The sequence below is a fragment of the Xiphophorus maculatus genome, chromosome 7 (genome assembly GCF_002775205.1).
Source record: "Xiphophorus maculatus strain JP 163 A chromosome 7, X_maculatus-5.0-male, whole genome shotgun sequence".
Lineage (NCBI taxonomy): Eukaryota > Metazoa > Chordata > Actinopteri > Cyprinodontiformes > Poeciliidae > Xiphophorus > Xiphophorus maculatus.
This window is the reverse complement of record NC_036449.1, coordinates 2,686,494-2,703,639: the sequence shown is the minus strand read 5'-3', so window position 1 is coordinate 2,703,639 and position 17,146 is coordinate 2,686,494. Positions and strand designations below refer to the sequence as shown.

Here is a 17,146-nt window from a genome sequence, read left to right as displayed (position 1 = left end):
CTGCCAAACTCCTGCTCTTTCTGAAACTCTGCCATCAGGAAGACATCACAACATGGCTCTTCTATTAACCCTTTAACAGTGTTTTTGTATATTAAAGTAGTCTGTATAATGAATTCCGTGAGGTGTTTGCTAATTGCCGCTGGCTAGTCTACAGGAGCTGAATCACTGAAGTTTGGAAGCTGCAGCTCTAAGGCGCCGCCTTCGAGACGGCGGCGCTCGATCCCATCAGGTGTCTTCCACAGCTGAATGGTTGTCATGGGAGATTTAAGGATTTCTCCAGCATGCATGAAAGAATCAAGTCAAAACTCAGGATATGATTTTGATCAGGTAATAACATAATAAGATGTAAAGCTTGAAATAGTTGGTTTTACATGATACTGCCTTTGCAGTGGACCTGAATCAAACTAAAACCAATCAATAAATGTTTGCTAAGTGAAGTGACACATACCACCTGCTTATGAGCTTTGAAAAAACTGAACTGTCTCTTTCATGTTTTATAAACCATTTGACTTAGTTTCTTTCGCTTCACCCTCCCCACAGTTTAGCACTGTGTGAAACTAAAGCACTCTTTGGTTTTGATGAGCTATTGACTAGACAAACCAATCACTGTGTGTTTGATATTTTTGAGTTGGAATTCATCAAACCCTGCTCCGCTCCCAGTGAATGGCACACACCCGTTTGTGTCCATTTGATGAATTTTGGTTTTTCCAGATATGTGGCCAGGCATTAGAAGCCAAACATCTTGTCTTTGTTCTCATCTCCCCCAAAAAAAGGCTTGGGGCCAGACAGCTTGTGGTTTTTCTTGGAGCAACTTTGCAAACCTCCATTATTATTATTACACATGCACCAATCAGGTTTTCACTGGTCAAAGCAGATTTATGGTTTGATTTAAGGTCTGACTTGCTGCTTTTGGGTTGATGTAATTAGGATATTACAGAACATGCCCTTGTTAATGTTTTGACGGACTGGAAAAGTTGGAGTTTTTACACTGGGTTGCAATTAATGAGTAATGGAGAAAAATCAGGACTGAATCCAGGGGATTTTGGCCAATTTGATGAATCCAGTTTGATAGATTAATGCTAACCAAAAACCTCTTAATTTGTACAGATTGTTCTCAACCACTATTTCAGTTTCTAGGCTTTCTTTGTTTAAAAAAATATATCACACAGTGTAATATTTTAAATGTCGTTCACTTGACTAGTTTTAGGCTCCAACTTTTTAAAGTTACAGTCAGATTAGCTTTTATTATAAACACATTACTGTTGTCGACTTACCTTCCTTTTGATCCATTTCATTATTTAGTCATATTTTACTTTTCTATTATTTTTATAATTAGTAAGTATTTATGAGAAAATGCTTTACTTTAATTGGTTGGATACTAATTTAAGCAATGATCTTAATGTTCATTGCCAAACCAGACATCTGATCCTGCATTCAGCTAAAACTGCCTCCTGTTTCTAAATGAGAAGGAAACTCTAGATGCCAAACAACTGGCAACGTTAGGTTACACCTGCAGAGTGATCCAGGTCATTCTAAACAATACAATGCATATTTATAAAATAACTTCTAGTAATACATGTGCTCATGAACTTCGCATCACCTTTCCATACCTGAAAGGCTAGGTGTAGAAGTAAGAACTATAGAGTATCCTGAAAGTAATACTGTAAGTGTGTCAGTGCACAAGTAAATTGAGTGGGTGCGTAAGTAAGTCAGTTAGTAAGCTAACTAGCTAGCTAACTAGTTGGTGGGACAAACTGTGCATTAGTAGGTTGGTCAGGATAACAAATTTTGCTGGATGATAAATTGTCCCAGAAATGATTGGGATAGACAATAATATTGTTATTTTGAGACCATTTTCTGTAATAAGAGAGTAATGACATAATAATACAAGAACAAATGTTTAAAGATCAATAAACTTTCAATTCTAATGAGCATCTAACATGTAACGCTGGAACTAGAAGAATTTTAAATATCCAAAATAAATAAACAAAAAAATTATAATTATAAAGTCTCTGTAAACAAAATTGTCCTTCAAAAAAAAAAAGGTCTGATTGAGACCAAACCACCAGTCTGAAGAATTTGTCATCTAGTTTTTGTTAGAAAGAGAAAATGATAAATTATGCAAATACAAATTACAAAGCTTGCTTTTATGTATCATGCAATTAATTGATGAGTTGATTTATTGTGACAGGCCTGTGTATTAGCAATGAGCAAAACCAATTACTTGTTCAGTCTGGTGGAGAACCAGAGCTTCCAGTGGGATTTCTCAGCTGGATCTAACAGAACAGGACAAAGTGGACATCTGCGCAGGAGTCTTCTCCTCGAAGATGTACTCAAAAACATTATTTTATTATTTGAGCTGAGAAAATTTAACCTGCTGGACTCCAATAAAGAATGTTTTTTTAATTAATAAATCTTGCAATTGCTTATCGTTGGCTTCTAAATTGTTGATTGCCATCATTTCTGATGAGATCAAAGATGCTCCCTGAATACAGGTCAGGTATTAACACGGTGCTCTAATTTGAATATTAGAAGCTAAGAAAGGGTAAAGGTGTGGTTGATAGCGTGTGACCGGGTGACTTCACATGTAAGTGCAGCTCTATAAACAGACACAAAGCTGCCTCCCTCCATCACACCTGGCCTCCCTGAGCCTCCTCCTGTTGCTCTGCTCTAATGGGGCGTGCTGTCAGCAGCTCAGCGCAGCCTGAATGCATCAGGTGTTTGTGCTGCTGGGACCCAATGACCCAGCAAGCTGCTGCTAATCACAGGGACCACAGGACAAGATAGAGGGGCCCTTCCTTTATAGACGTTCTGATGCTTGGGATGAGCTACTGGATGTCTTCAGTGACTGAGAATGCAACGGTACGATGCGATGGAGAGCATCATACACTGTAAAACCTAATTAGTTCTGTTTACTTAAAAAACATATATGCAAATTTGTTGCCTACATGTTTCCGCTACAAAATGTGCCTGGAAAACACATAACGCTGCCCCTTTAACTAACCTGTAAAGCCTTTTTACCTCAAAAACCTCTCAACTTATTTAAACTGAATTTATTTTTATTAAAGTCAACATTTTAATTCGCCAATTGAGTGTTAACAAAACCTTGACTGAAGTCGGGTAATAGTCACTCATGGTTTTCAGTGAAACAAATGGTAACAGCCTACAGCGTAGTGCCCAAAGCCCCAGAGCTCATACCTGTGTGCGGTTGAAGGCCACCCTGGCGAACACGGCCTGGGACACGCTGGCCCTCTTCAGCTCATCCCTGACCTGCTGGTAGATTTCAGAGGACACCTCGGCGGCCGAAGGGTTGCTCCCGGGATGGTCGCCCGCTCCTTTGGTGGAACCCCGGGGGATGGGCGGGTGGTTGAGGAACTGCTGGTTGAGGCTCTGAGGGTGCTGGTGGGCCAGCAGGCGGCTCACGGCCAGCTGCTGGTTGATGAGGTGGGCCATGGCGAGCTGCTGGCGAACCAGCTGCGGGGAGAGCTGGGGCGAGAGGAGCCCACCTGGCCCCAGCAGGGGCTGCAGCGAACCCGGCGGAGGCGGCGGGGGAGGAGGAGGCACCTGCCCTGTGCGGAGGGGGGGGCTGTGGTGGAGGGGGCCGTGAGGCGATGGCTGCTGTTGGGGCAGAGGGGGCTGCTGAAGTGGCTGCGATGGGGCCTGAGGGTCCCCGGATCCTGCTTTGAGGAGGGGGCCGCCGGCACTCAGGTGGGTGAGCTGAGCCAGGTGGGGCGGGGGCCTCGGCCCCAGCACGCAGAAGTCCGACATGTTGTCCCTCTCAACTGGAGTCAAGAGAAGCAACGTTAAAGAAGCACCAAAAAAAAAAAAAAAAAAAAAAAAAAGTGACCTGAGAGAGTTAAAGTCTTACTTTTAATGTCTGCGGCGTCGCGACCAGCCCACATCTTCTCCAGGTAATCCCCTGCTTAAAACAACGAGCAGAGAGTCAGTAGCTGCTTCGACATTGGAATTGCGAAAATAAATAGAATTTAGAAAAACGTTTTCCCGCTGGGATGAGGTGATTGTTCAGCGGCACTGAAATGAGTGCATTTTACTAAACTGCAATAGAAACACGTTTTTCGCAGGTCTATCTCGGTCGAACTCAGGAAACTGAGAGCCGTCTGCGACGCCCCATAAACTTTATGTGTCTGATTTCAGTTGGATGGGATTCCAAAACGGAGCCTAGACAACAGCACCCTTACTGCGACAGGCAGGATTTGGAAACTTTGGTTGGTCCTTTGGAAATCTCAGAGTTGAGGAAACTTTCTGCCAAATACACACAGGAACTGTTATATCATTCATGCTAACTGCTCATATAAAATGCTAAACTTATTAAAAAAGGTATTTATATGAGCTACATAAAGTGTTTGCTCTTGTTTTGAAATGATTGAACCTGGCTTACCAGCAACCAGTCTGTCACACAGCATTGTTGTCATATTTTCTAAAATTCTTAAATATTACATTATCGGACACCGGATCAAAGCTTTGTGGACACTGCAGATCCGAAATCTTTCCTAAAATACACATTTTTAATTCAATCAAAGTTTGCATTTCATTTTTCCTTATTCTGACTTCAGTTAATTGTGGAATATATTGTTAAAGCATCATGGTTAAAATAATAATCTCATGGAATATGAAAGCATTGCATTTGCATGTTGTCTTGCTTAAACATTTTAAGAGTATCTTAAATTGTGGGTTGACATTTATCGCATCATTTATCATTTATCATGATAAATTTCTTATCATGATAAGAATTCCTATTTATTGTTGTCATTATAAGTTTCAGTTAATGTAAAAAAAACTGTCTGAATCCTCAGAATTGTTAGTTTTACTATTTTCTCCTCTACAAACAAGTTTGCTTGTCAAGAGCTGTATTTATGTTTGCTGTGTTAGCTAAAAAAGCAGTAATAAAGAGTTCTTATCACTTTTATCATTATCACAATATTACCACAAAATATTATGATAAACATAAAGTCCATATCACCCAACCCATACTTAAGACTGCGTGAGCATTGGCCTTACCTTTGATTTTCTTGTACTTCTTATACCAACGGCCAAACTCTTGACATTTGGCAGTGGAGACATTGGCATAGTAAGAACTGTTCACTATGGAGGAAATCATGCTCTGAGGGAAGGAGAGAGGAAAAAGATAAATAATAACTAACAACATATGAAATGCTTTGACTCACGCAACACCCACATGGCATTTACACACACAGACACACACACACACACGCACACACACACACACACACACACACACACACACACACACACACACACACACACACACACAATAGAAGCAGAGAAACATTAATCATGACTGGAAGCCACCCATGGAAAGCCAAGCCAGCACAGTGCAGTAGGGGAATCTCCAGCCACACACACATATGCTAGCAATTAATGCAGCCATCGACACCCCCACCAGAGATGGCGTTAAACACAACATGCAAACACATTGCACACATTATGGGAGCAGGGCCGGGTGCCACACTTGTAACTGGCTGAGGAGACGGTGCTGCAGTAACCAGAACCCCGTCTCCTGGGAGGTTAGAGGTGGACGCCTCCTGAACGGCCTACCTGAGACAGAGGACACTCCTTGGCCAGAGTGCTTTGGTTCATTTCCTTCAGCAGCTCCTTCAGAGCGTTCCTGACAGTCGCGTGGTTCCACTGCTCACAGGGCAGATCTTCCAGCTTCGCAAAGCTACAACAAATCAAAACCACACACACACACACACACACATCATTCATTGCTATCCGTAGACACAAACGCATCAGTCACGCTAATCGTTTGGAACGTGTTTTACATCATTACACAGGGTGTGTTAGGAGAACCACTTCATCATAATTATTAAAAGTATTTGGAGGCAAACAAATGTAAGGCTGCTCCTTAAAGCAACATGTTTGTGTCCCTAATCCCTTTATGCTGTAAAACTGTTAGTTATGACATTACAAGTTTGCTTAATTGAGCATTTTGAAATATTGGGAATATTGTAATATTTTAAATTAGCTCCATGTGTAACAGTGAGAGGAGTCTATATCATAAGAACTGTGGATGAGTCAGAACCACAAACTGTCTGCTTCAAAGAGGGAAGAACACCAGAGCAGATACATTAGATGTACACTCCAGTCCTGTAGGTGGCAGTAATTCATTTGAAGATTGTTTGAGCGCTGAGTGAGAAGAAAGTTTGGTAAACAGTGGTTGAGTCCAAATTCACACCGACCGGCCGGTTCCTTCGTCGGCCACAAAGACAGAAAGTTAGCAGCAGCGTAATCGGACGGTCAAGCCTTCAGATTTATTCCTGCCGTCACAGTGGTGTATGTCAGGTCAAGTAAAGTTCACTTGTATAGTGCATTTCAGCAACAAGGCAGTTAAAATGCTTTGCACCATGAAAACATTATGCGGTCTCTTGTCGCCTAGCAACCGTGACAATGCTAAACACAAGCTGGTAAAACTGGGAATGTATTGAAGTGCCTAACAATCCGTCTTCACAAAAAATCAACAGTTTTTTATGAAGTCCTGGATTATAAGAAGAATGTGTGTCTCTTACAGAGCACACCTGACCTGCATATTGCATAAAACATTTGAGATGTTTTTTTCCTCTCTCTTTTATTGTCAATAAATAACCAGATGTTTGATAATTGCTGCTGGCTAGTCTGAAGGAGCTGAGTGGGGGAGTTGTGGGAAAGGGCCGCTCTGTGAGGCAGAAGCTTGGAAACTGCAGCTCTGAAGAGGTTGTTAGGTTCACCCAGGGGTTTTGAACAGCTGGATGGTTGTCGTGGAGATCAAAGTTTCTCAAACATGCATGAAAGAATCAAGGCAACACTCCAGGTAAGTTTTTGAGGATTAAATAACATTAACATGATATAAAGGTTAAAAAGGTCAATTTGACAGAAGACTACCCCTTTAAACACAGTCTGAGTGCCCCCAAGTGGTCAAATAAATAATTAGTCAAAAAGTAAGAAAAGTCAGAAAGTAGGTTGGGCTGCCATCAGTTGGAGTCAGAGGAGAGTTTAACCTTGTCTGCAAATTAGAGTTCCATCGTGAACTTCTTTCTTTTTACTGTCTTTTTGTTTTGTTTTGTTCTTTGTTGTTGTTGTTTTTTAGCTATTTTATTTTCAACTTTAAATAAATGAGTCAGACTCTAAAAAATAGCAGCACAGAGCCCTGCCCTTGCTTTGGATACACACATAAGCAAGCCTAGCTGGAATGTTTCACGACAATAGAAACAAATAAACCCTCTGATGTGGAGTTTATCAGTTCTTATCTGCTCATCAGAATGCTGCTTCATTTCTTCTCTGGAACCAGGAAGTACCGAAGAACAGACCCCTGCCCCCCATCAACCCTCCCTGAACATCTGACGCAGACAGATAGCAGATAGTTCTCCATCAGGGCTTTAGTGTCTGAAAACCACTGCAGTCGCATCGGCTGCCCTGTAGCCTAACAACCTGACATCCAGCTGAGATCCTACATGCTTTTTGAACCAGTGCTGGTTGGAAGGAGGAAGTCTGACCTCTGCAGCTGAATGTGGAGCGTGACCATGTGATAAACCTCCATCAGCATGTCTGCCACGGTCGCTTCAGGCGCGTCTGTGAGGAAGTGGATGGGCAGAGGGTTCCACCGTCCCACCTTGATGATGCCTGGACACAAACAGAGAGGATCCACGCAAGTTTTAACATGTAGTCTTCATTTGTTTGTTAAAAAGTCTTTTAGAAAAAGCACACGTATTTGAAAGGCTCATGTCCTTACAATTTTTAGAAATCCTGTGATAACATTAGAGTTTTGTTTTTTATTTCTGCGGTGAGACATTTGGAGAGTTTTGCTGGCGTGGATTTATTTTATTTATTTTATTTTTGTATGGTTCTGAAAAACGAGAGTATTCCGATTTTTTCCCGAGCTTGGGCATTCACGCCGATGACTTGACTCTATTGAAATTTCAGGAATAACTGAAATTGAATAGCTTGACGTAGAGGAAAACAAAACAATAAAGAATAATTAGAAACAAGCACTTTGACTGTCTAGTTAATTAAAACCCTCTGTCTGAGAAACGTTTCTCTCTCAAATATTACCACCCAGATTTTTTTTTTTTTTTACAGAACTTTCATGCTAAATTGGGAAGAAAGCTGCAGCACACCCACAAAAAAATATTAGACAACGCTGCATTACACCAGGCTCCAGTCACTTAGTATTTTTGAAATATCTGACCAACACCCCCATGTTTCCCTGATATGAAGCAAGAGCTGCAAGTGCCTGAACACAACCACAAAAATTGTCAGTCATGCCTAATATGCTGTGAGTGGAAACTGCTGAAAAACAAATGAAAAACATTTCTAAGCTCATCATGAGCAACAGCTGCTCCAAACTGGCAGCTTCTAATGCCGCTGACTGACAGGTGAGCAGCACCACTTTTCAGACTGATGCTCCTGCACCTTTCATTGACATAAAAATATTCATATAAGATTACCAACAGCAGCCAGTTCACTCATCTACAAGCCCCCACTCCAATGACGTCGGGTCATTGTGTAAAATTGAAACAAACCAGAGTGCAATGATTTGCAAATCCTTTTCAACCTATATTCAACTGAATACACCACAAGATTAAATATTTAGTGTTCAAATGGGTAAAGTTTACTGATTTGTTTTCATTTTGATGCCTGCAGCAGGTTCCAAAAACGTTTGGACAGGGGAATGTTTACCACCGTGTTCCATCACCTTTCCTCATGCCGCCGACGGCAGATAAACGGTTTTCCTTTAATGGTTTCTCTGCAATTACTACATGGAGTAGTGAGTACATGAGGATGACTGACAGCACTAAGTCCCTCCACCTGGCTCTGATTGGCTGTTTTTGACTGAGCGATGTATTTCTTCAGACAGCGATAGCAGCTCAGAGATCAAACTGTCACAACATGGTGACAGTTTCAACAAATATGTAACAAAACAAAAACAAAAAATATGTTTTTAATACCGATTACATACTGTAGAGTTAATGGCAGAATCAGCCCAGAGACCTGTGGCGACTCTGGAGGAGCTGCAGAGATCAGTTTGCCATAAGTCACATAGCAAGACTTATAGCATAGGGAGACAATGAGGTGAGGCTAATGTGAAACACTGTGTTTGATAGAAAATTAACAGTTCTACCAGAAAACATCCCCACTTTTCCTCTGACTCACTTCAGGTTGATGACCTTCAAATCTTCTTCATGTATTAGAGCAACTCCAGGCCTGCAGGTCCGGCGTCCTGCAACTTTTAGATGCATCAAATGATGAGGTCATGTGCAGGAGAACTTGACTGCACCGAGGAGGTGATTCAGCTATTGGATTGAAGTATGTTGGACCAGGGAGACATCTAAGAGTTGCAGGACACCGGCCCTCAAGGACCAGGATTGCCCAATCCTGTGTTAGAGTGGCCCACTTAAAGTCCAGAACTAACAATTGAACGTTAAATCGGTGAAACAAGTTTCTTGCAGAGTATTTGGTAGAGTATATTCCAGCTGAACCAAACAGAAATTGGCCTTTTAAGAATTCAGATTTTAACGTTTCAGTGATGATGAGGTTATGATTTTATCCTTGTAAAATGTATTTGTGCATTATAAATCTTAAAGCACTTCTGCTCAGAGTCGAGAGATGCTTCTAGAAAATGTCACCAGACCACACAGACTGAGATCTGAAGCAACCTTAGCAATAAATTTAGCATTATGGTTGTCTATCTGAAATTAAAAAGAGGGGAATATTATTTAGAGCAGCTATAGCGTGGGTTAAAGGCAGCAGTCCAATATTTGTGATTGATGAGCAACTATAATACCAGTTCTTTATTTCATTAAGCGCAAATAATAATTACTAGTGACATTTTCTGATTAAGAGTGACTATAAAACACATTTTTCTTGTAGGAAACACAAAGAACATCAGAACCGTTACGCCTGAGACTCTCTTCAGCATGAAGCACTTCTATGAAATGTTGTTAGAAACATACAATGGCAAAACTATCCATGACCTTTGAACTTCCAACATATTTTGTCCTCTCACATTTTACTGGCATTGTTTGTAATACTCCAACATGAATAAGTCATTCATTATTGTTTTTATTCAATACACAAATAGCCTCATTTATAAAAAAATTATATCAAAATACAAGGAAATAAAAAACAAATAGAAATCACAGATTCACATAAAGACTAAAACACCAAAGGTTCTACATTCTGGACTTCCACCTGACTGAGCTTCGTAGTAACAGGATGATGGTATTTGGAGCGTTTCATAATCTTCACATTATTGTGAAGTGTTGAGTTTTTTATCAAACTATTAAATATAAGAAAAATGTGGCATGTATTTGCATTTAGCTTGCCTGAGTCAAAACTTTTGGGATATGACTCTACCTGCTTTGCACATCCAGAGGCCAAAATTTCTGCCTGTCGGTTTTGTGAAAACACTCATGTTCAGTCAGATTGGGTGAAACACATCTGGGAACATATACTCTCAGGCCTCACAGAGAGCCTAACCAGGCCATTTTAAAACTGGAACATATTTCACAGTAAACCATTCCACTGTAGGTCTGGTTACTTTAGGCTGGTTGTCCAGCTGGAGGGTGAACCTCACCTTACTCTACTTCCCCACAACGTCTTCATGCTATGCTCCTTATTCCTCATCATAAAGTTTGTTGTAATTTTAAAAAACCCTCAACATTCAAAATGAAGTCCCACTTTGTGTTTATTCCATCATATAACATCTCCATAAAACACAGTAGCTGTGTTTCCATTACAAATGTACGTAAAATGTTTTCTGAAAAAACTCAATTTTGCAAGTGCAGAGTTTTCCTTAAATAAGAAATGCAATTAAAATCACATTTTCACGTGAAAATCATGGAGGCAACAGATGTAATCATAATATATATTAATGTTTCAGCCACAGCACTAGGGCTCATTATTGGCCATCAGAGGAGAAGTTGGTGTCTTATTGAGGTGTTGGCGCAACAAACAAACCCCTGTAAATGAAATGGTAGTCGCCCATTTTACAGAAGATCTATGTATTCAAAACTTTCCACTACATGCGTTTCAATTACAAATTTGCTGAAAACCATGTCGATATTTCACTAAGGTTTAAAAAACACAATTTCGCAATTACAGTGTTTCCCTTAAACAAGAAATGCAATTAAAGTCACATGAATCGGTTTGTTCACACAGTAAGTCATTATAAAACACTCTGCATCCTCCTACCACTTCCTGTCGTCTTTTCAGTCGTTTCCGACAGTGGAAACATCCGGTTGTTGATCACGTCAACCTAGCACCAAAACTATTTATCAAAAAATTAGTTTTTTCAAAATTGTCATGTTTTCATTAAACAAATTTAGTCTCGTAATTCCAATTCGCACAATTTTATGGTCATAGAGCGTACAGCTTCTGACACTCTACCTTTGATCAATTTTGCGATGCACATTGTCCAAAGAAGCACTTTTTTTTTTTTTTACCCCTCCAGGGGATCTTTTTCTGGGCTCTAGTGTCCATGCGGCAAATGTCGCCGGGTCCGGGAGTCGAACCCGTGACGGCTGCGTCGAGGACTCAAGGCCTCCAAATATGGGTCGCGCTAACCACTACGCCACCACGGCACGCCCTCAAAGAAGCACTTTGTTGCTACATACAAACTGGAGTGACTGATGTGTTGCAAAAAAGACCATTGTTTCCATTACAGTTTTGCTAAATGCACCAACTTTGACACAATAGAAAAAACCCGCCTCATCCTAGCGTAAAAAAAAAAAAACTTCTCAAAAAATGTTTGTTTTATGGAAATCAGCATGTTTCCATTAACCAAATGAATTTTTATAAATCAAAGTTGCACAGTCTTTTGGTCAGCAACACGAATGTAAGGAATTTCCAGAGGTATTAAAATGTTTGCTAAACATTATATTTTTAAATTCGGTGTGGTGTAAAGTAAGACTATAATATGAGGGGACGTTTCACCATTTCCCTCCAGTACACACAGACTCACACACATAGGCTTCTTCATGGGACTGGCTGGAGCTGTGAAAACTAAACAAAGCTAATCGCATTACTATCCTCTAAATGAGATCCAGACGCGTCCAGAGAAGTCTCCCATCATCTCTCTTGTTCCTCCTGCCCCCCCTGCCCCCCATTCCACCCTCCTCCCTTGCATCGCCCTTTGTGCGTTTCTTCCTCCCGTTTTCTCTGCCCTTGGTTCTCTGATGTCTTTTTGGTGTGTTTACTGCCCAGCTATATCTGTGTTTCCACTCGGTCGAGCTGTGTTCTTCATTAATTGGGCCACGCAGAGGGAGCATCATTAAAACACCATGTACAGAATGGGCCGTTCTCCCTCAGGGCCCAGAAGAACTCCTGAGGAACCTCAGACCACCATGGGAACAGGCAAGAACTCCAACAGGATCAGAACAAACTGTGTCGGAGCAATTGCAGTTCATGTAGGCTGATGGATGCATAAAACCGCTTAAGTATAGTAGGCGCAGTTAGATTTACAGATAATTGTACTTTCTTAAAGGGGCAGTATAATGTATTTTCCAGCCACAGTGTGCCATTTTATAGCACAATAAAGTAACAATGTTTCATTCATTTGTTATAAAAATGCTATATATATCAAATATGACTTAAAAGAAATTTGCCTTGAAATTGGGCCTCTGTCTCTTTAAAAACTTTCTGATTTGCTGAAACTCTGCCTTCAGGAAGTCTGAGGAGGAGCTTCGTCCTAGAAGGCGGGGCTAGGGCCACCCAGGCGTTTGGCACAGTTGAATGGTTAGAGAACATCTCAAACGAGCATGAATGAATCAAGTCAACACTCCAGGTAGGTTTTTAGATGAGGGAATAACATTATAACACAATGTAAGGCTCAAAAAAGTCAATTTAAAATAAAACTGCTCTAGCTATGCCTAACTAGTAAATTTTACATGCCAAATTAGAAATGTTTTATTATTGTTGTATTTGTTTTTTTCACTTCACACATCCAGACAGACTCTACAGCCTGCCTCCATGCAGCGTCTGCACATCCAAACATGAAGCTAATGCCAAGTTAGGTGGAAGCGAACGGGTGAATAAACAGACAAACAGGAACTCACAGAGGACACATGACAGCACACAGAGCACTGGACACATAGCGGCTCGCATGCAAACACACACACACACCCACGCGCACCCCCGCACACGTCCACACACACCCCCACACACACAGAGCCCCTGCTTGCTGTGTGATGCATTAATAATTGATCCATCATTCTTGGTCTGCCCCCATCAGTGGGCTGTGCTTCTTGTGCGCATTTAAAAGTAGAAATTATTGTTCTCATTTCCACATTAAAATTCCATCTCCCAGAGACGAGCTTTCATGTGGCCGACTGGTGGCTTGGCTCATGTCTGAGTGTGCCCATCTGTACAAACGCACACTCACATCTCCGGCTCCTCTCATCAGCGCTCGCACGGGGCCTGCACGCATGGATGCATGCGCGCACACACTCACGGGGAGGCGCGTGTGCGCACAGTATTCCCATTGTCCCACGCCACGGTGAGACTCAATGCTTGACGCAGCCATCCTGAGCCGCTTGCTTTTAAAACGGTTCCAGGTTCCACCCCTGGAACGCTCTGCGGGAAACCCCCTGCATCTAACTCATCCCTGTCATCCACACTGACATTGTCAGGGTTTTTTTTTATTATTACCGGTATTATTATTTTTTTAAAAATTATTATCAAACAGACAATTCATCAAAAACACTTAAAATGTGAGGATTACTAAAACAACATGTTCAGTTTAGAACTTTTATGTTTAATTCAGCCGTTATTTAACTATTTAAAGGCAAACTTTTGAACTGATATATTGTATTTACAAACCTCTAACTCGGAGAACAGGATTAAAACCTGACTTATTCCATATCTGCCCATAATTCTGCATTCATTTTAGCGGGCACTGAAAAATACTTGGTGCAACACTGCAACAGGAAATGACTGGATGAAGATACTGTACAATTAAAAGCACTCCACACCAAGGCCGTGCCACAACAGCTGGTACACAGGAGCTTGAAGACCAAAAGTTTCCGTTTTCTTTTCATAATCTAGGACAGCAGTGGAGGTTGAGTGCTGGATGTATGGAAAGCCAAAAGGGTCACATTTCTGATGAATGATGCAGAATATGGCAACATCTGTCCAGTAGCCACAGCTGGTGGCAGGCTAGTAATGTGTGATCAAACTGGATGAAATGTTCATAGGTTTTGTAAATTTGAACAGAAGAAGGTTTCTAGTGGTGTAGCTTTAAAAGCGTTTCCTCTCAGTGGGAAGGTCCTGACCGGTGCTGTCTTCTGTGAACGTTTGCATGTCTTCCCAGTATACATCCACAGTCACGTGTGTTACGTTACCAGGATATTCTAAGTTTCCCATAGGCATGAACGTGTACACGCATGATTGTTTGTCCTGTGAGCCTCTGTGCTGCTCCATAATAAACTGACCACCAGCATTAGAAAATAAAGACAGAGCATTTCAGCCTAAATAGCTTCAGGTTTTCTAAACCAAAGTTGTTACGTTTGTTTTCGGTTGTTACAGCTAGAAACGAATGATGAGGCCTGGAATCTGGGCGTAGAGATGGACTCAGACCTGAACCCTGAGTGTCACATAAAGACAGTTACAAAGTCGGCCCTCTGTCACTTTGAACTGCCTGGCTGCAAATAAACTTGACTTGTTTTGATTGCAGTCTGATTTTTAAGAGTCTTCTGCTAAAAGAGTTTGGCTTCATGACAAGCCACCTGCTGTAGGAAGAAGGTCTTGTCACCAACCAGTGGCTGGTGACTGGGACCATCAGTTTACTTTTAATAGACCGTTTACAAACTGTCTTCTCTGATCTGCTCCACTCTCCAGCGAGCAGCCGGATGCGCCCTTTGACCCCGCCTGACCTGCGAGACGTGGCACCGTTAACTGTTCGCTGATTGAAGCTGTAAAGTACAGGTCTGCTCTCATCCGCTCTATAAAAGCTTCCAAACCCTTATAATTGAAATAAACAATATCTTCCAGCTAATTACTGGGCTGAGCTAATTAAAGAAAGGCCGCGGCGCTTTAAATACACCGCTGGGACGCAAGAATGCAGGACACAATTCAAACAGGGAGAAAATAGCTTGGACTCTGTATAATTTTGGTCATAGACCGCATGGGGAAAAAATGTATAATTTAAGCCAAAAATTATTCATTTAGCATAAACGCTTGTTTGAAAAAAAAAAAAGTATTCATTTGGAAGATGCTTGGGAGAGAGGATTGTGTGAGAGAGGTTTGTCTGAGGCTGATTCACGTCCTTGTATTAGCTTGGTTCGTTTTTTTAAGGTGAATTCCGCTCCAGTCCGCTCTGGGCTTTCGCTGATGTCTCCCTCAGCCTCGCCTTTGATGGGCCCGGCGTTGCGCATTGATGTGGCTCATAGTTGTCAGCACATTGTCTGCTGAGACAGACAGAGACCTCCATTTGGCAAAAAAAAAAAACACTGAGGGTACAAGTGTGACTAACAGCGTTCATCTGTAAACCTTCCCCTAACTGTGGAGCGAGCTGCTCAGGCCGCTAGCGTAGGGTAATGGCTGTCTGAGTGATTGTTTTGTGGCTGTTTACTGCAGCTCTGAAGTTTACAACCTGCAGCAGAAAAAGCTCAGAACAAGTTTTTTTTTTTGTTTTTTTTTATCAAGTTAAGGAGTAAAAGTAACTGTTTTGCATTTGGCTAACATCTGTAGTTATAAGACTGAGTTGAACCTCAGGACAGCAAACAGCTTCTGGTTGAAATGCATCGACAAATGAGATGATTTAGAGACTGGATGACTGGAGACTTAAAATTATGATCCCATACCAAAGTGCTACCAGGTTGTCCTGACAACCGTCATCTCTGATAAAGGGTTAAAATGAAGTGCAGAGAAGTAAGAAACTATACTTCTAAAATGAATTTTGTTTAGCAGTACTAAACAAAAAATACATAAAGCCCCTCAATAAAGGAGTAGTAGTGTAACCATATAACATGTAAATAACTCAAATTATAATAAAACTAGAACAGATCTTTTCCAATGTTGTTAACTTCAATCTATCTGAAAACGTCATTCTTTCCATTCTATATTAAACCATATTTGTTTTGATGTTTTGATCCAGGGACGGACTTTTTTTTTTTTTTTTTTGCGGATCAGTTTCGTTGTGATAGCTTTATGGTCCAAGAAACTATACTTAAAGCTGTATTGTAAAATTATACATTCTAGGCATGTTGAGATGTGTCTGAATGTCATTTAGGCTGCATGAGAGTGAGAGAGAGCAAGACTTTCAGCAGATAACAGCTAAACTATGCTGGATGCAACGAAGTAACTCCAGTTTATTAGTTTCAGCTTTCGACCTGTCCATCTGGACTAAAGAATAACTGAGGTCTTTAGAGAGCAATATGCTAAATGATGGTTATACACACACTTTAGTGTGAATTTCAAGAGACATGGTGGAGATGGAGGCTGTGTGTGCTGAGCCTGTTTCAGGATGGTTGGATAAGAAATAAGAGCTAAAGACCCAGTGGTAACACTTTGTTACCAGTGGTAACAAAGTGTTTAGCTGGCATAACAGAAACAACAAAGACCTGTGACAAGTTAAAGGAGAAACCTGAACCTTTGTACTCTGTGTTCGATTAGACCGTCCTGATTGGTTTGAAACAGAGATGCTGCCATACACTGAAATTTTTTTTTTTAAATTTACTTAAAGGGGAAGTAATATGTATTTTCCAGAAACATAGATTTATAGCACAATCAAGTGTTACCTTCAGTTGTTATAAAAATGCTATACATAATAAACAGCACCCTCTCCACCACATAGTGGACAGACAGCGGAGCACCTTCTCACATAGGCTGCTCCAGCTCCGCTGTTGTAGGGACAGATACAGGAAATCCTTCCTGCCACATGCCATCTCACTGTACAATAAAAGCTAAATCATTGTTCTGCACTAATCAGTCCAATTTTGCACAACTGCACTGTGGCACACTTGCTGTACATATATTTACATATACATACTGTATCTGCATTTTTTGAATCTTTGCAAGGACTGCTCTAAGCTGCTTTTTATATTGACAGCATGTTATATTTTATTTTTATTTTTATTTTGTCTACAATTGCTACTCAGTGGTGGTTGTTGTGTGTCTTGTCTCTATGCTGCTG

The 17,146-nt window shown here is 41.0% G+C and overlaps 1 protein-coding gene across 6 annotated transcripts in view; it reads right to left on the bottom strand.

Moving 5' to 3' along the window:
- The window catches only part of satb2 (SATB homeobox 2), a 63,031-nt gene that overhangs the window by 21,285 nt on the left and 24,600 nt on the right, over window positions 1-17,146 (bottom strand). For 4 of the 6 annotated variants that reach the window (XM_023336927.1, XM_023336931.1, XM_023336928.1 and 1 more), the window contains 5 exons: window positions 7,512-7,638; window positions 5,578-5,701; window positions 5,020-5,122; window positions 3,869-3,922; window positions 3,199-3,782 (listed from right to left, as the gene is read on the bottom strand). In XM_023336927.1, the coding sequence (XP_023192695.1) occupies window positions 3,199-3,782; window positions 3,869-3,922; window positions 5,020-5,122; window positions 5,578-5,701; window positions 7,512-7,638 (992 nt within the window). The remainder of the gene's footprint in view (window positions 1-3,198; window positions 3,783-3,868; window positions 3,923-5,019; window positions 5,123-5,577; window positions 5,702-7,511; window positions 7,639-17,146) is intronic. The other 2 variants (XM_023336930.1, XM_023336932.1) reach the window with 1 other exon arrangement.